General features: G+C 54.7%; 2 protein-coding genes across 2 annotated transcripts; both read right to left on the bottom strand.

The window, feature by feature from the left end:
• Nucleotides 1-76: 76 nt before the first annotated feature.
• LOC104477435 (uncharacterized) lies at nucleotides 77-19,722 on the bottom strand. Its single transcript, XM_086765954.1, has 20 exons — nucleotides 19,611-19,722; nucleotides 18,011-18,355; nucleotides 17,316-17,639; nucleotides 16,264-16,629; nucleotides 15,880-15,973; nucleotides 14,776-14,894; nucleotides 14,386-14,415; nucleotides 12,757-12,807; nucleotides 11,157-11,501; nucleotides 9,931-10,785; nucleotides 9,662-9,778; nucleotides 7,277-7,306; nucleotides 5,648-5,698; nucleotides 4,048-4,392; nucleotides 3,351-3,674; nucleotides 2,302-2,667; nucleotides 1,918-2,011; nucleotides 1,485-1,600; nucleotides 1,019-1,068; nucleotides 77-555 (listed from the first exon to the last, which is right to left on the bottom strand). Exons 1-20 carry the CDS (start codon nucleotides 19,651-19,653, stop codon nucleotides 349-351), a joined length of 4,272 nt encoding a protein of 1,423 aa, XP_086622080.1. The 5' UTR covers nucleotides 19,654-19,722; the 3' UTR covers nucleotides 77-348.
• LOC147597989 (uncharacterized) lies at nucleotides 6,292-9,737 on the bottom strand. Its single transcript, XM_086765594.1, has 4 exons — nucleotides 9,413-9,737; nucleotides 8,771-8,864; nucleotides 7,663-7,785; nucleotides 6,292-6,870 (listed from the first exon to the last, which is right to left on the bottom strand). The coding sequence occupies exons 1-3, from the start codon at nucleotides 9,615-9,617 to the stop codon at nucleotides 7,665-7,667; spliced, it is 420 nt and encodes a 139-aa protein (XP_086621720.1). The 5' UTR covers nucleotides 9,618-9,737; the 3' UTR covers nucleotides 6,292-6,870; nucleotides 7,663-7,664.
• Nucleotides 19,723-21,438: the final 1,716 nt, after the last annotated feature.

The raw sequence follows: 21,438 nt of genomic DNA, 5'->3' as shown, positions 1-21,438 counted from the left end.
AGTTGAAATACCAAAACCATCAGTGTCCAGATGAATACTGCGCTTTTTCAAAAGATCAGTCCTCCACACCTGCCTCTCCAAAAGAGTCTGCTTTTTAATGGGATTGAAGAAAGCAGATGCGAGAATTACCCAGCACCTCTGTCTGACCCAAGAGAATCTGCACAATTGTAGCAAAATTTTCTACTGGCCTCCACTAGGAGGAAGGTCTTAAAATGGATAGGATATATACACATGGCAGCAAAAACTTAGATCTTTCCCAGTGTCCATCCACACAACTTGTACTCCCCATTCCCACTTTGTATTCCAGTTCTTTTCTCCCATTTCTGGATTGTTTGGGGATTCTGTGCTTCATCTTTGACCATCCATCGGTAACGGCTTGAGTGCAATGATGGCATAGTCCACATTTTCATCTTTGGGTTTCCTGGGAGCCTGACGTGGTTCAACATTACAGTAGAGAGGATCCTCAGAGCTGAGTTGGGAATTAAAGTTCAGGGTAACGTATTTTAGGTCTTTGCTGTCATCCTCAGGACTTTCCATTCTTTCAGTGCTGTCAAGCTGTGAAAAGAAAGGAAAGACGCTTGTCAGTGTGATTCTGTGCCAGGCCATAGCTGTTATCAAAAGAACAAGATTTTCCCAGGAGGAAAGGAGAAGCCATGTAAAAACTTACCTTCAGTCACGACAGAGGGTGAAGAACAGAAAACTCTTTCCCTCATCACCACTCTTTGATACAGGTTACAACCTCATCATCTAACCTCAGAGTCTAGTTTCTGAGTAATTTCTCAGAGATTACTAGAATTTGCTCCTGAGTTTTTTTCCTACTGGAGTTTCCTTGCATTAATTACCCTCCTCTCTCTCCAGCTAGGAATATTCCTCTCCCTGGTCACATTAAATACTATTTCCTCTCCTTCTCACAACCAAAATGAGCACCAAGCTCCTCATCAGATAGGTCAGACAGCTCCTCACAGGCTATTTGGTAAGGGATTCTGGTACCAAATGGGAGATCTTTTGTTTTCCTTACCTGTGCTATGTCGTCTGGTTTGTCATAGGTGTTCTCTGCTTGTCTGTTACCTTTGAAATGAGCCAAAATCAGAGGTTTTAGAAGTAGAGAAGTCCATGAAATGCCTGGGCATTGCCTATGCTTCAGATGTTTGGGGAAGTGCTGTGGGATTGCCCAGTGATAGAAGCGACGGGTGTGCCAGTGGAACTCATCTACCTTGAGTGTGCTGAACATGCTGCACTCACTTTACTGCTCCTCTAACACGTTAGGAGGTGTCCTGTGCAGTCTGGAGGAACATGGGTTTGACTTACTGTGAGAGGAGATCACAGCAAGGAGCCTGCCTTGGGACTTCCCAGGCTGCACCTGCCTTATCTTCACTGGGGCAGTATGAGTTTGGAATAAGCTCTTCTGGAGTGGAAGAGTGATGGCTGGAGAAGGGCCTGTTTAGTACAGAGTAGAACACGAGGCATCGCCAGTCCCCACGTACCTCTTCTCTTCAGCTGCTTGCGATGTCTGACGCCTAGTGTTATCAAGCTGGTAAGTGCCAGGATGAACAGGATGCCCAGGACCCCAGAAAGTAGGATGAAGTTCTTTACACTTGAGCTGAAGTCAGGAGAACAAAGAAATCACAGTTTTCCTATTCTTTTTGGCTTGCTACTTTGTAGTCTGAGAAATGTTTCTCCTTTGCCCCCCATAACATCGCAGCTTCTCCTTCACACTTTGGTGAAGGACTTTCTCAAGTTGTTTTGCATCTGTGAGACCAGTTAGATTAGCAAATCCCCTCTTACTTGGGTGCTGATAAAGGAAGAGGATTCTTTTGTCGCCTAGGGCAAGAGAAGGCAGAACCGGCCCGTTCCTACCCTCTGGTGTCCAGAGTGGCTTGTGGTGCCCCTTTCCCCTGGCAGCAAGGGCCAGCTCACCTGTTTTGTTTTGTTTCATCCTCACTACTGGTAGCAGTTTCAGTGAAGGTAGAGGGGGTCAGTGGAGAAGCAGGAGAGCTGTTTGGTGTTTCACCTGCAAGGAAAATACATTCAGAGAAAGGATTGACCTTTGTCAGTGACAGGAGAGAGAGCAAAACAGTGTGGGCAGTCAGGTGTGCAGCTGCTGAGGTGGTGTGGTCACAGCAATGGCTCTACAGGCACGGCTGAAGTGATTTAAAGTGCAGGGGAAACCAGACGAGGCGTTGACAACTCTCGTCCGCGTTCAGGCTCGGAGACTTTCTTTAGGCCTTAGCAGAGGGAGAGAGGAGGAAAGTGGGTCTGGAATCCACAAACAATCACATTTCCCTGCAGGTCAGTACTCACCCTCAGAAACATTGAGCATAACCTCCACCATTCGGAAAAGGTGAGACTGTTGATAAAGATGAGAGAGTTCATAAAGATAAGAGGGTTCATAAAGCGCACACCAGTACACGCCAGAGTCCTCTGCCTGCAGCTGCTCCATGGTGACGGTGACAATCCCCTTCTGGGTGTCGTCCTGGATGGTGACTCTGCCTTGCTGGCGTGGCATGCGGTACCCTGAGGATTTCTTTTTTGTGTTGACCAGTACGGTACATGTTTTCCCAGCTCCCTTTTTGCACCAGGCTTTGCTCACAGCCCCATAGGCTGATGCATTGTATGGACAGTGGACAGAGACGTTGCCCAGCTTCTTGGCTGTGTATTGTTCGGTCCCTGGAAAACACCCAGCACGTTTGGTGAGATCCCAAAGCAGCCGCAGCGGCACCCCTTCCCCATCAGGGGAGCACGCGCTGTGGGCTGCAGGCTCCCTGGATCTCCTCCTACTTGCAGACATGAGCAGCAGAAGGGGACTGGACCCAGCTTACTGGTGCAGAGGGGAGTCACAAATTGGGTGGTGTCCTGTCCCCTTCCTCTGGTTCCCCAAGGGAACACTCGCTGACAGGCGCGTAGGCTGCAGGGTTTGGGAGGCAAGGACCGGGGACGGGTGGCAGTTGCGGGGCCAGAGCAAGAGCAGTGGCGGGCAGTGGGGGAGGTCTCCAGCAGTGCCCAGCGCGGGCGAGCCCAGTGCTGAGGTGGGGAAGGTGCTCCTGGAGCCCCTGGCGTGGCCCTGGGGAAGCAGTCGTGAGGAGGGGCCCCGTTTGTGGGAGCTGATGGGAACCTCCCGTGGGTCTCTGCTGGGAGCAGCTCTCTGGCACGATGGGCCAGGCCTGAGCCGTGGCTCCACAGGGCTCTTGGGCCACCGCCACTGTGTCCAGCCGAGAGACACACAGGCAGGGAGAGATGGGTGTCAGGTGTGCAGGGGCAGCACTGCGCTCCTCGGTGGGGTGGCGCGGGACGGGAGGGAGGAGAAGCTGAAATGTGCCACCAGGCCCACGTGGCTGCCAGTAGGTACTCACTCTTGGACACAGAGAGCCTGACCTCCATTATCCGGGTGGGAGCACGGTATGTATCGAGCGCACACCAGTACACGCCGGTGTCCTCGACCTGCAGCTTCTCCATGGTGATGGTGACAGACCTGTTCTGGGTGTCGTCCTGGATGAAGGCTCTGTCTCCCAGGGCTTTGCTGTTACTCCGAGTTGAAGGGTAATGATCTGTGCTCACCAGGACTTTACACCCAGTCCGACCTTCTCTTTGGCACCAGGCTTTTCTCCCCGTGCTGTACCCCAACTTGCCGTAGGGACACTGCACAGAGAGGCTGTCCAACTCCATCTTGTGCAGCTCTGCAAAAGAGCAAATGAGGCCACTGACCTCAAGTGGAGGCACACGGGCACCCGCCCCCCGTCCTGAGCTGGGCACCTGGGCCAAACTGTGCCCTGGGGCAAAGCCCTCATGGGTGGCCGTTCAGCCAGGACAGGGCTGAGGTAGGGCAGGACAAGCGGGACCTGCGAGGCTGCAGGGCCAGCCCGGTCTGCGGGGCTCCGTCACACCGTGCCTGGGTGAGGGGGAAGGCAGCGAGCAAGACTGGGGAGTGTTGGGGGCTTGTGGGGGTTGCGGGGGCTGCTCAGCTGTGTGGGAGAGGGGGGATGGAGCAGGGGAAGGAATGCTGTTGCTTTTAGTGAAGGCTTGAGTTTGTGTGGGGAGAAAGTTACTCACCCTTGAAAACATTCAGTGAGATCGTCTGTAGTGGATAATATTCATAAGGAGAACGGAGAGCACAGGAGTATGTGCCCGAGTCCTCTGTCTGGAGATTGGTCATGGTGATGGACAGGGTGCCACGTCTCGGGTTGTCCTCTATTGTAACTTTCCCCTTTGAGGCCCGTGTTGTGTGTGAGTATTGCGTTGGGTTGGTCTCCACCAAGAGCTCCCATCGTCCTTCTCTGAGGCGGCACCAAGCTTTCTGGTAGTGGTAGTAAGTATATGCTGTGTAAGGACACTCGATGGAGAGAGAGCTTCCTTCCAGTCGTTCCTCCTCAGCATGAGGTGTTTGGGCTTGGAGACCTGTAAATATCAGATGGAGAGGGAGAGGGGAGCTGATGCAGGGCTGCTGATGGGCTCCCGATGGACATGGGGAAACTCTGCCTCTAGCGGAGTTCCGGCAGGCCGTGGGCACTTGTGTCTGGAGGGGCTCTGAAAAGGGAGAATCCATTCCCCCTGCTAAGTGCACCTGCTTGGAAATGGAAGGTGGATTTCTGTGGGCAGTGTTTGAGCTGGGACCACAAGTGTGATTCAGACCCCAGTGTGTTTGATTTAAAACCCACAGCCGTGCAGGTGCGTTGGACCTTCCAGCGTGAACGCAGCCGTGCGTGGCGCAGGGTCTGGAGCTGCCCCAGCAGCCCAGGCAAAACGGAGACCACCCCCTCCGCAGGCAGGGGATGGGAGTGGTGGTGCTCAGCCGCCCCTCAGGAGCTGGGAGGCCGCCTGTAGGGAATGTGAGGATGGGACAGGGGGAAGGAGCCGGGGTACCGTGGGCCTGAGCCTGCCTCCAGCAGCCGGCAGCTCTTGCGTGCCGCATCCTTGGAGGATGCCCAGTGGCTCAGGGGCGTGAGGCTACGCTGTGTGAAGGTCTGTCCAGACAGCTCCAGATAGGCAGTCCCTGCTCCGAAGGGTTTATCCATTGGCCCTGAGATCCTGGGGAAGAGCTGGTGCAAAGACAGCGATTGCTGTGGGAGAGGCAGAGAGTCGGGGAGAGGAGCGAGGCCCGTCAGGGGCAGCTCTGCCTAGAGCCTGTCTGTGCCAGGCAGATGCTGCAGAGCGCTCTGCACACACGGCCCCGTGTGGGTCGGGCACCAAGAAACAAACAAGGCTTTGGGGAGGGGAACAAGGAGCAAGTGACCGTCCTGCCTCGATTCCCCAACCTGCCACATGCCAAAAGCTTTGTGCTTCCTGCTGGGATGGCAGGGGAGGCAGGCGGGTGCCCCCGCACGGCTCTGTCCTGACCCAGGACTGCAGTCGGAGCAGCCGAGCGGGGCCGGGCAGTGGGATGGGAAGTGGGGACTGGGGGAAGCGCTGGGGCTGCTTTGGAGGCCGCAGCTCTGTGTTCCCAGGGCGGTTTGTCCAGGAGCCTGGAGGAGCCAGATGAGCACTGGTGGAACCTGAGGGTGCCCGTTCCCTCCCCGTCCCTGCGGTGAGTTGCCCAGCTCCCAGACCGGCCAGTGTCAGGGTTCCCCGCCACTGCAGCAGCGGGAGGTGGGGACGGGGGTCCCAGTGCGCGGGGTGCGTGGGAAGCCTGAGGCAGGCCCAGCCCTTCTCTTACCTGGGAAGCAGAGCGGCAGCAGGAGGAGGGCTCTCAGCGGCATGGCCGTTCCTCAGGCCCAGGGAATGGGCATTGCTGGGGGCTGCCCAACGCGTCCCTTTCAAAAATGTCTGCCTTGTGCACCCTCCCACATCGCAGTGACGCTGCTGGAGGAAGTGCCTGAGGTCTTGCTTTCCCACGGAAATCCTTCACCACGTTATGCAAGAAGAGTGATATGAAGATAATTTCAGAGTGCATTTGGGGAAGTGGCTGAGAGCAGAGCTGGGCCCATCCTGATGGCAAAGGCCCTTTGCTGCTCTCCCCTGGCCGTTGTCACCCTCTGCCCTCACACCAGTGGCAGTGGGGCACTCCTCTGGCTGTCCCGAGCCGTGGGAGATGGAGCGGGTCCTTTGCTCTGGCCTAGCCCTTCTCTCTGGGCTCCCAAGGTGTCCTCTGCCCAGGCCCTTGCTGGAAAGTGTCCTCAAAGCCAGCGTGGCGGTGAGTCCAGGGCTGTGTCTGCATGGACCCTCCCATGGGCCGCGTGTTTGGGATCCCAGATCTGCACCAGCCCAGCCAGTCCCTTTGTGCCCCGTGCTGTGTCGTGCGCAGAGCCCTCAGAGTGCCTGCCTCCAGAGTGCCCAGCTGGGAAAACCAGAGCAGAACCGTTGGGCTTTTGCACATTTTATTTGTCCCAGGCCAACCTTGCAGAGCCCTGGTGCGGGTGCCTGTCAGGCGGTTTGCTGTTCTCTGTGGGAAGTGCGGCTGCTCCGGGATGAGACCCTGCCCTGTTGCCCTAGCATGGCTGCTCCCAGCTGGGACCTGGCAATACTGGGGTGCTGCTGGCAGAGTCCAGCCAGGCTGCGAGGGCAGCTCCCAGCTGCGCACGCTGCCCATGGGATCCTCCCAGCCTGCCTGTCTCCTCGGCTGGTCAAAAGGAGATGAGGAGGTGAGGCTGCTGGCTGGGCTGGAGATGCAAAGAATAGAAAGAGGAGGAGGAAGGAGGGCAGTAATCGAGGCAATAGGAAGCTGCTTTTCCCCTCTCTTAAAGTCTCTTTTGACTTTGCGGTATTACATGCAGGAAGATGTTTAAGGGCTGGCGTCAGGTGAGGCCCGCAGCGTTGGCAGCAGGTGGTAGCTTGTGCTCAGGCTTGCTGGGAGAGACTTCTTCAACCTGGGTGATAGAGATGCTTTTGGCACAGGGTGAGCTCTTCTCAGAACCTTCCGCTCTCCCTGTATCTCCTGCCCTGAACAGGAAGAGGGAAAAGTCTTTAATGCAATGTCTGTTGGCCTGGATGTGTTTGTACTTCAGTCCGGCAAGGGAAACAGAAGGCTAAAGTTTCCTAATGGGGAAGACACTCACTGTGCCTTGCAGAATTATAGGAACTTCCAGGAACCGGGGAAGCTGGTGGTACAAACTGCCCCCTGAGCCTTATGAAAGGGAGGCTTTATATATTTGGAGGTATTTAGGCTATGGGAGAGGTTTCTTCTCTTAAGCAAAAGGTTTCCTTTTGAGTAATACTGGGAGGGAAATTCACACCAGAGTGGTGGGTGCTGAGCAGCAGAGGGGGAAGCTAATACCTTGCCTGCGTTTAGACGGCGTGGGATTTAAACTAGGTTGGGGTATAAAGTGATGTGATGTGTCAGCCCTACCAGCCAAGCGTGGTGGAGCGGGAGGAGTTGCTTTTGAGAAATTAAAGAGAAATTAAGGAAAAAGAGGGGAAACCTGTCTCTATATAGCACAGCATTTTTTTCCCCCCAGGCCTCTTCATCCTTCTCTTCCTTCTCTTTTTTCTAATCAGTGTGCTCAAGGGCAGCATCTCTGTATATCTATTGGTGTCTGTGTCCTGTCTTACTCTATTTCAGTGCTTCTCTGAATGGGATTCAACTACGTGAGCTTGCCCCAGTGGAGAAGCTTTGGTTGTGAAGGGGCTTGCTGTGTTTTTGGCTGAAAGCCCACACGACTTGCATCCCTACCAGGCAGGAGGTTCCCCCTCTGGAGATGACTTCTTGTTTTGCACTGTGATTTTGCTGCTTACTATCATCTACATGCCTTCACTGTGGAATTCCTCTTCGTCCTTCTTGTGAGGAACACTAGGATCACTATTACCACGGTCTTGCTGGTCATGATACCAATGGCAAGCCAAAGGATGAGCTGCCATCTAGAAAAAAAAAAAAGAAAAAAATATAGAAAAAACCCAAACCAAAACAAATCAAAACCACCCATAAGAGCAGCAGAATTGATGCAGAGAGATGGAGGGGTTCTCAAAGAAGGCTAAGGATTTCTTCGTCTATAAGGGGAGTTGAGCAGGAACTGATATTTAAGGGACACTCCAAATGAATTTAAAAAGGAAGGTAAATCTGTCCCAAGCATCGTTCTACATTTTAGCATTATGAAAGACTTAGCTCTCCAAACCAGGGGGAGTTTGGATGGTGTAGGATGCTTTTGTGGTATCTTCCTCGCAGAGAAACCTGAAAGGAGCAGATTTAACGGTTCATGTCAATGCAGAAGACAGAGAAAGGAAAAAAGGGCAGAGATTTTTACACAGAATGTGAGACGTGTGAAGAATTGTTGCTCTATGGTATCACGATGCAAGGAGGATGGAAGGAGATATTAGCTACAACGTAAGTAAAGCTAAAGAGCTACAGATCCTCCAGTTTCAGAGGCCCAGGTTCCCAGTAAGGATCAAGAGATTTTTCTCTTTCCAGTTTAAATTTGTTGCATTTCAAATTTTTAGTTTTGTTTTTTCTCCTTTTTTTTTTCACCTTGGGAAGATGTACAGAGATACTCAGCCAAATCCTCCATCTGGCACTATTTCTGGGATAGGATCTTTGTACCATGTGCATTCCTTTTGCCATGTGTGGTGAAATCACAATCTTTGTATTCTTTTCGGCTCGCTACTTTGTAGTCTGAGAAATGTTTCTCCTTTGCCCCCCATAACATCGCAGCTTCTCCTTCACACTTTGGTTGTTTTGCATCTGTGAGACCAGTTAGATTAGCAAATCCCCTCTTACTTGGGTGCTGATAAAGGAAGAGGATTCTTTTGTCGCCTAGGGCAAGAGAAGGCAGAACCGGCCCGTTCCTACCCTCTGGTGTCCAGAGTGGCTTGTGGTGCCCCTTTCCCCTGGCAGCAAGGGCCAGCTCACCTGTTTTGTTTTGTTTCATCCTCACTACTGGTAGCAGTTTCAGTGAAGGTAGAGGGGGTCAGTGGAGAAGCAGGAGAGCTGTTTGGTGTTTCACCTGCAAGGAAAATACATTCAGAGAAAGGATTGACCTTTGTCAGTGACAGGAGAGAGAGCAAAACAGTGTGGGCAGTCAGGTGTGCAGCTGCTGAGGTGGTGTGGTCACAGCAATGGCTCTACAGGCACGGCTGAAGTGATTTAAAGTGCAGGGAAAACCAGACGAGGCGTTGACAACTGTCGTCCGCGTTCAGGCTCGGAGACTTCCTTTAGGCCTTAGCAGAGGGAGAGAGGAGGAAAAAATGGTTTTAAAATAGAGGGGGTAGATTTAGATTAGAAATTAGGAAAAAATTTTTTACAATGCGAGTTATAGAACACTGGAACAGGTTGCCCAGAGAGGTGGTGGATGCCCCATCCCTGGAAACGTTCAAGGCCAGGCTGGATGAGGCTCTGAGCAACCTGACCTAGTCAGGGATGTCCCTGCTCCTTGCAGGGGGGTTGGACTAGATGACCTTTGAAGGTCCCTTCCAACTCTAACGATTCTATGATTCTATGAAAGTGGGTCTGGAATCCACAAACAATCACGTTTCCCTGCAGGTCAGTACTCACCCTCAGAAACATTGAGCGTAACCTCCACCATTCGGAAAAGGTGAGACTGTTGATAAAGATGAGAGAGTTCGTAAAGATAAGAGGGTTCATAAAGCGCACACCAGTACACGCCAGAGTCCTCTGCCTGCAGCTGCTCCATGGTGACGGTGACAATCCCCTTCTGGGTGTCGTCCTGGATGGTGACTCTGCCTTGCTGGCGTGGCATGCGGTACCCTGAGGATTTCTTTTTTGTGTTGACCAGTACGGTACATGTTTTCCCAGCTCCCTCTTTGCACCAGGCTTTGCTCACAGCCCCATAGGCTGATGCATTGTATGGACAGTGGACAGAGACGGTGCCCAGCTTCTTGGCTGTGTATTGTTCGGACCCTGGAAAACACCCAGCACGTTTGGTGAGATCCCAAAGCAGCCGCAGCGGCACCCCTTCCCCATCAGGGGAGCACGCGCTGTGGGCTGCAGGCTCCCTGGATCTCCTCCTACTTGCAGACATGAGCAGCAGAAGGGGACTGGACCCAGCTTACTGGTGCAGAGGGGAGTCACAAATTGGGTGGTGTCCTGTCCCCTTCCTCTGGTTCCCCAAGGGAACACTCGCTGACAGGCGCGTAGGCTGCAGGGTTTGGGAGGCAAGGACCAGGGACGGGTGGCAGTTGCGGGGCCAGAGCAAGAGCAGTGGCGGGCAGTGGGGGAGGTCTCCAGCAGTGCCCAGCGCGGGCGAGCCCGGTGCTGAGGTGGGGAAGGTGCTCCTGGAGCCCCTGGCGTGGCCCTGGGGAAGCAGTCGTGAGGAGGGGCCCCGTTTGTGGGAGCTGATGGGAACCTCCCGTGGGTCTCTGCTGGGAGCAGCTCTCTGGCACGATGGGCCAGGCCTGAGCCGTGGCTCCACAGGGCTCTTGGGCCGCCACCACTGTGTCCAGCCGAGAGACACACAGGCAGGGAGAGATGGGTGTCAGGTGTGCAGGGGCAGCACTGCGCTCCTCGGTGGGGTGGCGCGGGACGGGAGGGAGGAGAAGCTGAAATGTGCCACCAGGCCCACGTGGCTGCCAGTAGGTACTCACTCTTGGACACAGAGAGCCTGACCTCCATTATCCGGGTGGGAGCACGGTATGTATCGAGCGCACACCAGTACACGCCGGTGTCCTCGACCTGCAGCTTCTCCATGGTGATGGTGACAGACCTGTTCTGGGTGTCGTCCTGGATGAAGGCTCTGTCTCCCAGGGCTTTGCTGTTACTCCGAGTTGAAGGGTAATGATCTGTGCTCACCAGGACTTTACACCCAGTCCGACCTTCTCTTTGGCACCAGGCTTTTCTCCCCGTGCTGTACCCCAACTTGCCGTAGGGACACTGCACAGAGAGGCTGTCCAACTCCATCTTGTGCAGCTCTGCAAAAGAGCAAATGAGGCCACTGACCTCAAGTGGAGGCACACGGGCACCCGCCCCCCGTCCTGAGCTGGGCACCTGGGCCAAACTGTGCCCTGGGGCAAAGCCCTCATGGGTGGCCGTTCAGCCAGGACAGGGCTGAGGTAGGGCAGGACAAGCGGGACCTGCGAGGCTGCAGGGCCAGCCCGGTCTGCGGGGCTCCGTCACACCGTGCCTGGGTGAGGGGGAAGGCAGCGAGCGAGACTGGGGAGTGTTGGGGGCTTGTGGGGGTTGCGGGGGCTGCTCAGCTGTGTGGGAGAGGGGGGATGGAGCAGGGGAAGGAATGCTGTTGCTTAGTGAAGGCTTGAGTTTGTGTGGGGAGAAAGTTACTCACCCTTGAAAACATTCAGTGAGATCGTCTGTAGTGGATAATATTCATAAGGAGAACGGAGAGCACAGGAGTATGTGCCCGAGTCCTCTGTCTGGAGATTGGTCATGGTGATGGACAGGGTGCCACGTCTCGGGTTGTCCTCTATTGTAACTTTCCCCTTTGAGGCCCGTGTTGTGTATGAGTATTGCGTTGGGTTGATCTCCACCAAGAGCTCCCATTGTCCTTCTCTGAGGCGGCACCAAGCTTTCTGGTACTGGTAGTAAGTATATGCTGTGTAAGGACACTCGATGGAGAGAGAGCTTCCTTCCAGTCGTTCCTCCTCAGCATGAGGTGTTTGGGCTTGGAGACCTGTAAATATCAGATGGAGAGGGAGAGGGGAGCTGATGCAGGGCTGCTGATGGGCTCCCGATGGACATGGGGAAACTCTGCCTCTAGCGGAGTTCCGGCAGCCCGTGGGCACTTGTGTCTGGAGGGGCTCTGAAAAGGGAGAATCCATTCCCCCTGCTAAGTGCACCTGCTTGGAAATGGAAGGTGGATTTCTGTGGGCAGTGTTTGAGCTGGGACCACAAGTGTGATTCAGACCCCAGTGTGTTTGATTTAAAACCCACAGCCGTGCAGGTGCGTTGGACCTTCCAGCGTGAATGCAGCCGTGCGTGGCGCAGGGTCTGGAGCTGCCCCAGCAGCCCAGGCAAAACGGAGACCACCCCCTCCGCAGGCAGGGGATGGGAGTGGTGGTTCTCAGCCGCCCCTCAGGAGCTGGGAGGCCGCCTGTAGGGAATGTGAGGATGGGACAGGGGGAAGGAGCCGGGGTACCGTGGGCCTGAGCCTGCCTCCAGCAGCCGGCAGCTCTTGCGTGCCGCATCCTTGGAGGATGCCCAGTGGCTCAGGGGCGTGAGGCTGCGCTGTGTGAAGGTCTGTCCAGACAGCTCCAGATAGGCAGTCCCTGCTCCGAAGGGTTTATCCATTGGCCCTGAGATCCTGGGGAAGAGCTGGTGCAAAGACAGCGATTGCTGTGGGAGAGGCAGAGAGTCGGGGAGAGGAGCGAGGCCCGTCAGGGGCAGCTCTGCCTAGAGCCTGTCTGTGCCAGGCAGATGCTGCAGAGCGCTCTGCACACACGGCCCCGTGTGGGTCGGGCACCAAGAAAGAAACAAGGCTTTGGGGAGGGGAACAAGGAGCAAGTGACCGTCCTGCCTCGATTCCCCAACCTGCCACATGCCAAAAGCTTTGTGCTTCCTGCTGGGATGGCAGGGGAGGCAGGCGGGTGCCCCCGCACGGCTCTGTCCTGACCCAGGACTGCAGTCGGAGCAGCCGAGCGGGGCCGGGCAGTGGGATGGGAAGTGGGGACTGGGGGAAGCGCTGGGGCTGCTTTGGAGGCCGCAGCTCTGTGTTCCCAGGGCGGTTTGTCCAGGAGCCTGGAGGAGCCAGATGAGCACTGGTGGAACCTGAGGGTGCCCGTTCCCTCCCCGTCCCTGCGGTGAGTTGCCCAGCTCCCAGACCGGCCAGTGTCAGGGTTCCCCGCCACTGCAGCAGCGGGAGGTGGGGACGGGGGTCTCACTGCGCGGGGTGCGTGGGAAGCCTGAGGCAGGCCCAGCCCTTCTCTTACCTGGGAAGCAGAGCGGCAGCAGGAGGAGGGCTCTCAGCGGCATGGCCGTTCCTCAGGCCCAGGGAATGGGCATTGCTGGGGGCTGCCCAACGCGTCCCTTTCAAAAATGTCTGCCTTGTGCACCCTCCCACATCGCAGTGACGCTGCTGGAGGAAGTGCCTGAGGTCTTGCTTTCCCACGGAAATCCTTCACCACGTTTTGCAAGAAGAGTGATATGAAAATAATTTCAGAGTGCATTTGGGGAAGTGGCTGAGAGCAGAGCTGGGCCCATCCTGATGGCAAAGGCCCTTTGCTGCTCTCCCCTGGCCGTTGTCACCCTCTGCCCTCACACCAGTGGCAGTGGGGCACTCCTCTGGCTGTCCCAAGCCGTGGGAGATGGAGCGGGTCCTTTGCTCTGGCCTAGCCCTTCTCTCTGGGCTCCCAAGGTGTCCTCTGCCCAGGCCCTTGCTGGAAAGTGTCCTCAAAGCCAGCGTGGCGGTGAGTCCAGGGCTGTGTCTGCATGGACCCTCCCATGGGCCGCGTGTTTGGGATCCCAGATCTGCACCAGCCCAGCCAGTCCCTTTGTGCCCCGTGCTGTGTCGTGCGCAGAGCCCTCAGAGTGCCTGCCTCCAGAGTGCCCAGCTGGGAAAACCAGAGCAGAACCATTGGGCTTTTGCACATTTTATTTGTCCCAGGCCAACCTTGCTGAGCCCTGGTGCAGGTGCCTGTCAGGAGGTTTGCTGTTCTCTGTGGGAAGTGTGGCTGCTCCGGGATGAGACCCTGCCCTGTTGCCCTAGCATGGCTGCTCCCAGCTGGGACCTGCCAATACTGGGGTGCTGCTGGCAGAGTCCAGCCAGGCTGCGAGGGCAGCTCCCAGCTGCGCACGCTGCCCATGGGATCCTCCCAGCCTGCCTGTCTCCTCGGCTGGTCAAAAGGAGATGAGGAGGTGAGGCTGCTGGCTGGGCTGGAGATGCAAAGAATAGAAAGAGGAGGAGGAAGGAGGGCAGTAATCGAGGCAATAGGAAGCTGCTTTTCCCCTCTCTTAAAGTCTCTTTTGACTTTGCGGTATTACATGCAGGAAGATGTTTAAGGGCTGGCGTCAGGTGAGGCCCGCAGCGTTGGCAGCAGGTGGTAGCTTGTGCTCAGGCTTGCTGGGAGAGACTTCTTCAACCTGGGTGATAGAGATGCTTTTGGCACAGGGTGAGCTCTTCTCAGAACCTTCCGCTCTCCCTGTATCTCCTGCCCTGAACAGGAAGAGGGAAAAGTCTTTAATGCAATGTCTGTTGGCCTGGATGTGTTTGTACTTCAGTCCGGCAAGGGAAACAGAAGGCTAAAGTTTCCTAATGGGGAAGACACTCACTGTGCCTTGCAGAATTATAGGAACTTCCAGGAACCGGGGAAGCTGGTGGTACAAACTGCCCCCTGAGCCTTATGAAAGGGAGGCTTTATATATTTGGAGGTATTTAGGCTATGGGAGAGGTTTCTTCTCTTAAGCAAAAGGTTTCCTTTTGAGTAATACTGGGAGGGAAATTCACACCAGAGTGGTGGGTGCTGAGCAGCAGAGGGGGAAGCTAATACCTTGCCTGCGTTTAGACGGCGTGGGATTTAAACTAGGTTGGGGTATAAAGTGATGTGATGTGTCAGCCCTACCAGCCAAGCGTGGTGGAGCGGGAGGAGTTGCTTTTGAGAAATTAAAGAGAAATTAAGGAAAAAGAGGGGAAACCTGTCTCTATATAGCACAGCATTTTTTTCCCCCCAGGCCTCTTCATCCTTCTCTTCCTTCTCTTTTTTCTAATCAGTGTGCTCAAGGGCAGCATCTCTGTATATCTATTGGTGTCTGTGTCCTGTCTTACTCTATTTCAGTGCTTCTCTGAATGGGATTCAACTACGTGAGCTTGCCCCAGTGGAGAAGCTTTGGTTGTGAAGGGGCTTGCTGTGTTTTTGGCTGAAAGCCCACACGACTTGCATCCCTACCAGGCAGGAGGTTCCCCCTCTGGAGATGACTTCTTGTTTTGCACTGTGATTTTGCTGCTTACTATCATCTACATGCCTTCACTGTGGAATTCCTCTTCGTCCTTCTTGTGAGGAACACTAGGATCACTATTACCACGGTCTTGCTGGTCATGATACCAATGGCAAGCCAAAGGATGAGCTGCCATCTAGAAAAAAAAAAAAGAAAAAAATATAGAAAAAACCCAAACCAAAACAAATCAAAACCACCCATAAGAGCAGCAGAATTGATGCAGAGAGATGGAGGGGTTCCCAAAGAAGGCTAAGGATTTCTTCGTCTATAAGGGGAGTTGAGCAGGAACTGATATTTAAGGGACACTCCAAATGAATTTAAAAAGGAAGGTAAATCTGTCCCAAGCATCATTCTACATTTTAGCATTATGAAAGACTTAGCTCTCCAAACCAGGGGGAGTTTGGATGGTGTAGGATGCTTTTGTGGTATCTTCCTCGCAGAGAAACCTGAAAGGAGCAGATTTAACGGTTCATGTCAATGCAGAAGACAGAGAAAGGAAAAAAGGGCAGAGATTTTTACACAGAATGTGAGACGTGTGAAGAATTGTTGCTCTATGGTATCACGATGCAAGGAGGATGGAAGGAGATATTAGCTACAACGTAAGTAAAGCTAAAGAGCTACAGATCCTCCAGTTTCAGAGGCTTAGGTTCCCAGTAAGGATCAAGAGATTTTTCTCTTTCCAGTTTAAATTTGTTGCATTTCAAATTTTTAGTTTTGTTTTTTCTCCTTTTTTTTTTCACCTCGGGAAGATGTACAGAGATACTAAGCCAAATCCTCCATCTGGCACTATTTCTGGGATAGGATCTTTGTACCATGTGCATTCCTTTTGCCATGTGTGGTGAAATCACAATCTTTGTATTCTTTTCGGCTCGCTACTTTGTAGTCTGAGAAATGTTTCTCCTTTGCCCCCCATAACATCGCAGCTTCTCCTTCACACTTTGGTTGTTTTGCATCTGTGAGACCAGTTAGATTAGCAAATCCCCTCTTACTTGGGTGCTGATAAAGGAAGAGGATTCTTTTGTCGCCTAGGGCAAGAGAAGGCAGAACCGGCCCGTTCCTACCCTCTGGTGTCCAGAGTGGCTTGTGGTGCCCCTTTCCCCTGGCAGCAAGGGCCAGCTCACCTGTTTTGTTTTGTTTCATCCTCACTACTGGTAGCAGTTTCAGTGAAGGTAGAGGGGGTCAGTGGAGAAGCAGGAGAGCTGTTTGGTGTTTCACCTGCAAGGAAAATACATTCAGAGAAAGGATTGACCTTTGTCAGTGACAGGAGAGAGAGCAAAACAGTGTGGGCAGTCAGGTGTGCAGCTGCTGAGGTGGTGTGGTCACAGCAATGGCTCTACAGGCACGGCTGAAGTGATTTAAAGTGCAGGGGAAACCAGACGAGGCGTTGACAACTCTCGTCCGCGTTCAGGCTCGGAGACTTTCTTTAGGCCTTAGCAGAGGGAGAGAGGAGGAAAGTGGGTCTGGAATCCACAAACAATCACGTTTCCCTGCAGGTCAGTACTCACCCTCAGAAACATTGAGCGTAACCTCCACCATTCGGAAAAGGTGAGACTGTTGATAAAGATGAGAGAGTTCGTAAAGATAAGAGGGTTCATAAAGCGCACACCAGTACACGCCAGAGTCCTCTGCCTGCAGCTGCTCCATGGTGACGGTGACAATCCCCTTCTGGGTGTCGTCCTGGATGGTGACTCTGCCTTGCTGGCGTGGCATGCGGTACCCTGAGGATTTCTTTTTTGTGTTGACCAGTACGGTACATGTTTTCCCAGCTCCCTCTTTGCACCAGGCTTTGCTCACAGCCCCATAGGCTGATGCATTGTATGGACAGTGGACAGAGACGTTGCCCAGCTTCTTGGCTGTGTATTGTTCGGTCCCTGGAAAACACCCAGCACGTTTGGTGAGATCCCAAAGCAGCCGCAGCGGCACCCCTTCCCCATCAGGGGAGCACGCGCTGTGGGCTGCAGGCTCCCTGGATCTCCTCCTACTTGCAGACATGAGCAGCAGAAGGGGACTGGACCCAGCTTACTGGTGCAGAGGGGAGACCTGGTGCAGAGGGTGGTGTCCTGTCCCCTTCCTCTGGTTCCCCAAGGGAACACTGGCTGACAGGCGCGTAGGCTGCAGGGTTTGGGAGGCAAGGACCAGGGACGGGTGGCAGTTGCGGGGCCAGAGCAAGAGCAGTGGCGGGCAGTGGGGGAGGTCTCCAGCAGTGCCCAGCGCGGGCGAGCCCAGTGCTGAGGTGGGGAAGGTGCTCCTGGAGCCCCTGGCGTGGCCCTGGGGAAGCAGTCGTGAGGAGGGGCCCCGTTTGTGGGAGCTGATGGGAACCTCCCGTGGGTCTCTGCTGGGAGCAGCTCTCTGGCACGATGGGCCAGGCCTGAGCCGTGGCTCCACAGGGCTCTTGGGCCACCGCCACTGTGTCCAGCCGAGAGACACACAGGCAGGGAGAGATGGGTGTCAGGTGTGCAGGGGCAGCACTGCGCTCCTCGGTGGGGTGGCGCGGGACGGGAGGGAGGAGAAGCTGAAATGTGCCACCAGGCCCACGTGGCTGCCAGTAGGTACTCACTCTTGGACACAGAGAGCCTGACCTCCATTATCCGGGTGGGAGCACGGTATGTATCGAGCGCACACCAGTACACGCCGGTGTCCTCGACCTGCAGCTTCTCCATGGTGATGGTGACAGACCTGTTCTGGGTGTCGTCCTGGATGAAGGCTCTGTCTCCCAGGGCTTTGCTGTTACTCCGAGTTGAAGGGTAATGATCTGTGCTCACCAGGACTTTACACCCAGTCCGACCTTCTCTTTGGCACCAGGCTTTCCTCCCCATGCTGTACCCCAACTTGCCGTAGGGACACTGCACAGAGAGGCTGTCCAACTCCATCTTGTGCAGCTCTGCAAAAGAGCAAATGAGGCCACTGACCTCAAGTGGAGGCACACGGGCACCCGCCCCCCGTCCTGAGCTGGGCACCTGGGCCAAACCGTGCCCTGGGGCAAAGCCCTCATGGGTGGCCGTTCAGCCAGGACAGGGCTGAGGTAGGGCAGGACAAGCGGGACCTGCGAGGCTGCAGGGCCAGCCCGGTCTGCGGGGCTCCGTCACACCGTGCCTGGGTGAGGGGGAAGGCAGCGAGCAAGACTGGGGAGTGTTGGGGGCTTGTGGGGGTTGCGGGGGCTGCTCAGCGGTGTGGGAGAGGGGGGATGGAGCAGAGGAAGGAATGCTGTTGCTTAGTGAAGGCTTGAGTTTGTGTGGGGAGAAAGTTACTCACCCTTGAAAACATTCAGTGAGATCGTCTGTAGTGGATAATGTTCATAAGGAGAACGGAGAGCACAGGAGTATGTGCCCGAGTCCTCTGTCTGGAGATTGGTCATGGTGATGGACAGGGTGCCACGTCTCGGGTTGTCCTCTATTGTAACTTTCCCCTTTGAGGCCTGTGTTGTGTGTGAGTATTGCGTTGGGTTGATCTCCACCAAGAGCTCCCATCGTCCTTCTCCGAGGCGGCACCAAGCTTTCTGGTAGTGGTAGTAAGTATATGCTGTGTAAGGACACTCGATGGAGAGAGAGCTTCCTTCCAGTCGTTCCTCCTCAGCATGAGGTGTTTGGGCTTGGAGACCTGTAAATATCAGATGGAGAGGGAGAGGGGAGCTGATGCAGGGCTGCTGATGGGCTCCCGATGGACATGGGGAAACTCTGCCTCTAGCGGAGTTCCGGCAGGCCGTGGGCACTTGTGTCTGGAGGGGCTCTGAAAAGCGAGAATCCATTCCCCCTGCTAAGTGCACCTGCTTGGAAATGGAAGGTGGATTTCTGTGGGCAGTGTTTGAGCTGGGACCACAAGTGTGATTCAGACCCCAGTGTGTTTGATTTAAAACCCACAGCCGTGCAGGTGCGTTGGACCTTCCAGCGTGAACGCAGCCGTGCGTGGCGCAGGGTCTGGAGCTGCCCCAGCAGCCCAGGCAAAACGGAGACCACCCCCTCCGCAGGCAGGGGATGGGAGTGGTGGTTCTCAGCCGCCCCTCAGGAGCTGGGAGGCCGCCTGTAGGGAATGTGAGGATGGGACAGGGGGAAGGAGCCGGGGTACCGTGGGCCTGAGCCTGCCTCCAGCAGCCGGCAGCTCTTGCGTGCCGCATCCTTGGAGGATGCCCAGTGGCTCAGGGGCGTGAGGCTACGCTGCGTGAAGGTCTGTCCAGACAGCTCCAGATAGGCAGTCCCTGCTCCGAAGGGTTTATCCATTGGCCCTGAGATCCTGGGGAAGAGCTGGTGCAAAGACAGCGATTGCTGTGGGAGAGGCAGAGAGTCGGGGAGAGGAGCGAGGCCCGTCAGGGGCAGCTCTGCCTAGAGCCTGTCTGTGCCAGGCAGATGCTGCAGAGCGCTCTGCACACACGGCCCCGTGTGGGTCGGGCACCAAGAAAGAAACAAGGCTTTGGGGAGGGGAACAAGGAGCAAGTGACCGTCCTGCCTCGATTCCCCAACCTGCCACATGCCAAAAGCTTTGTGCTTCCTGCTGGGATGGCAGGGGAGGCAGGCGGGTGCCCCCGCACGGCTCTGTCCTGACCCAGGACGGCAGTCGGAGCAGCCGAGCGGGGCCGGGCAGTGGGATGGGAAGTGGGGACTGGGGGAAGCGCTGGGGCTGCTTTGGAGGCCGCAGCTCTGTGTTCCCAGGGCGGTTTGTCCAGGAGCCTGGAGGAGCCAGATGAGCACTGGTGGAACCTGAGGGTGCCCGTTCCCTCCCCGTCCGTGCGGTGAGTTGCCCAGCTCCCAGACCGGCCAGTGTCAGGGTTCCCCGCCACTGCAGCAGCGGGAGGTGGGGACGGGGGTCCCACTGCGCGGGGTGCGTGGGAAGCCTGAGGCAGGCCCAGCCCTTCTCTTACCTGGGAAGCAGAGCGGCAGCAGGAGGAGGGCTCTCAGCGGCATGGCCGTTCCTCAGGCCCAGGGAATGGGCATTGCTGGGGGCTGCCCAACGCGTCCCTTTCAAAAATGTCTGCCTTGTGCACCCTCCCACATCGCAGTGACGCTGCTGGAGGAAGTGCCTGAGGTCTTGCTTTCCCACGGAAATCCTTCACCACGTTATGCAAGAAGAGTGATATGAAAATAATTTCAGAGTGCATTTGGGGAAGTGGCTGAGAGCAGAGCTGGGCCCATCCTGATGGCAAAGGCCCTTTGCTGCTCTCCCCTGGCCGTTGTCACCCTCTGCCCTCACACCAGTGGCAGTGGGGCACTCCTCTGGCTGTCCCGAGCCGTGGGAGATGGAGCGGGTCCTTTGCTCTGGCCTAGCCCTTCTCTCTGGGCTCCCAAGGTGTCCTCTGCCCAGGCCCTTGCTGGAAAGTGTCCTCAAAGCCAGCGTGGCGGTGAGTCCAGGGCTGTGTCTGCATGGACCCTCCCATGGGCCGCGTGTTTGGGATCCCAGATCTGCACCAGCCCAGCCAGTCCCTTTGTGCCCCGTGCTGTGTCGTGCGCAGAGCCCTCAGAGTGCCTGCCTCCAGAGTGCCCAGCTGGGAAAACCAGAGCAGAACCGTTGGGCTTTTGCACATTCCACTGTATTGTCTCCACAGGCACAACTGAAATGATTTTAAGTATAGGGGAAACAAAGCAAATATTGAAATAATCCATTCAAAGCAGCTCCTGACATGGCTGACTCTTGCTTCGTTGTGCAAATGGACAGCTAACCACAGCTTCCTAGCTCTGCATGTCCTTTTGGTTCCCTCATGATTCAGGAACTGGAGATGATAGGATGAGGGAACTTCAGACTGGTTAATAAGGTCCAGACAAAATGTCCAGTTACATCAGTTTCCTGCAATTAGATAAACACAGTATTGTAATTCCATTCACAGGCATTTTAGCTACAGGAGAGTCAAGCTGAACTGAGATACTGAATAAAAAATAAATATCCAAAATATTTTGTCCTTCTGAAGAAATTTTAGATTAATATAATCATGCCCCCAAACAAGGTGATGCTGGTTGTAACAGAAACATCATGAGTCTGCTCTGAATTCATCCGCTGACTTGGTGATCGGAAAAAAACAGCCAAGGTAGAGAAAGATCTGAGGCACCGTATGTATAAGAAATTACTAAACCAGCTTTTTGCATGGAAAGGAAATAACAGGGGTGATACTACACAAGTCTGTAAAATCAGGAATAGCAGAGAGAGAGAGAGAGAGAACAGGACCAATAGTTCACTGTCTGTTATAACAGGGAAATCACTGGTTAGGAGACAAGCAAATACTCCACACGTGTCGAGTGCGGAGCTCGCTGCCACAGGATGTTCGTATACCAAAAGTTTTTAACGTGTCAGCAGAATGAGCAGATGAATTAGACAGAAAAAAAAGAAGTTAGCTATTGCTATTATGACTAAAGTATCCTCTCCAGAAGGTCACTGGAGGCTGGGAGAGTATTCTGGAGAGCTGTTTCAATGTGCTTCTCTCTTTTTATACTCCTTTCTAATTATCTGCTTCTGTCTGCTCTGGCTATTCTTCAGTAACCTGGGAGGAGGTAATACTGAACAGGTAAGCAGAGAAAGTGAGGCAGACATCTACTAAATGCCCCACGTTTTCCTTAAAAAGAAATAACTCACTCTTGGAAACAGCTTAATCTCAATTATTTGAAAAAAAATGAGAACATGTACAGTGTGCACACCAGTGCAGTCCTGAGTCTTCATCTTGCAGCTTCTGTGTTGTGACAGTGACTGTCCTGCTCTGGGTG

This window comes from Chlamydotis macqueenii, chromosome 23 (genome assembly GCF_036417535.1).
Source record: "Chlamydotis macqueenii isolate bChlMac1 chromosome 23, bChlMac1.mat, whole genome shotgun sequence".
In the NCBI taxonomy this organism is placed as follows: Eukaryota; Metazoa; Chordata; class Aves; order Otidiformes; family Otididae; genus Chlamydotis; species Chlamydotis macqueenii.
Note: the sequence above shows the minus strand (reverse complement) of the source record. Positions and strands in the feature narration are given on the sequence as shown.

Excerpts from the sequence above, each read along its gene's own strand:
- LOC104477435 (XM_086765954.1), bottom strand. The coding sequence starts at position 19,653 with ATGCCGCTGAGAGCCCTCCTCCTGCTGCCGCTCTGCTTCCCAG. Across the intron at positions 9,779-9,930 it reads TGTGACTCCCCTCTGCACCA|GGTCCGAACAATACACAGCC; the intron begins GTAAGCTGGGTC and ends GGTGTTTTCCAG. Across the intron at positions 4,393-5,647 it reads GCTGCCGCTCTGCTTCCCAG|GTCTCCAAGCCCAAACACCT; the intron begins GTAAGAGAAGGG and ends TGATATTTACAG.
- LOC147597989 (XM_086765594.1), bottom strand. The coding sequence starts at position 9,617 with ATGCCACGCCAGCAAGGCAGAGTCACCATCCAGGACGACACCCAGAAG. Across the intron at positions 8,865-9,412 it reads TACGCTCAATGTTTCTGAGG|GTGAAACACCAAACAGCTCT; the intron begins GTGAGTACTGAC and ends TTTTCCTTGCAG. Across the intron at positions 7,786-8,770 it reads GATGAAACAAAACAAAACAG|ATGGCAGCTCATCCTTTGGC; the intron begins GTGAGCTGGCCC and ends TTTTTTTTCTAG.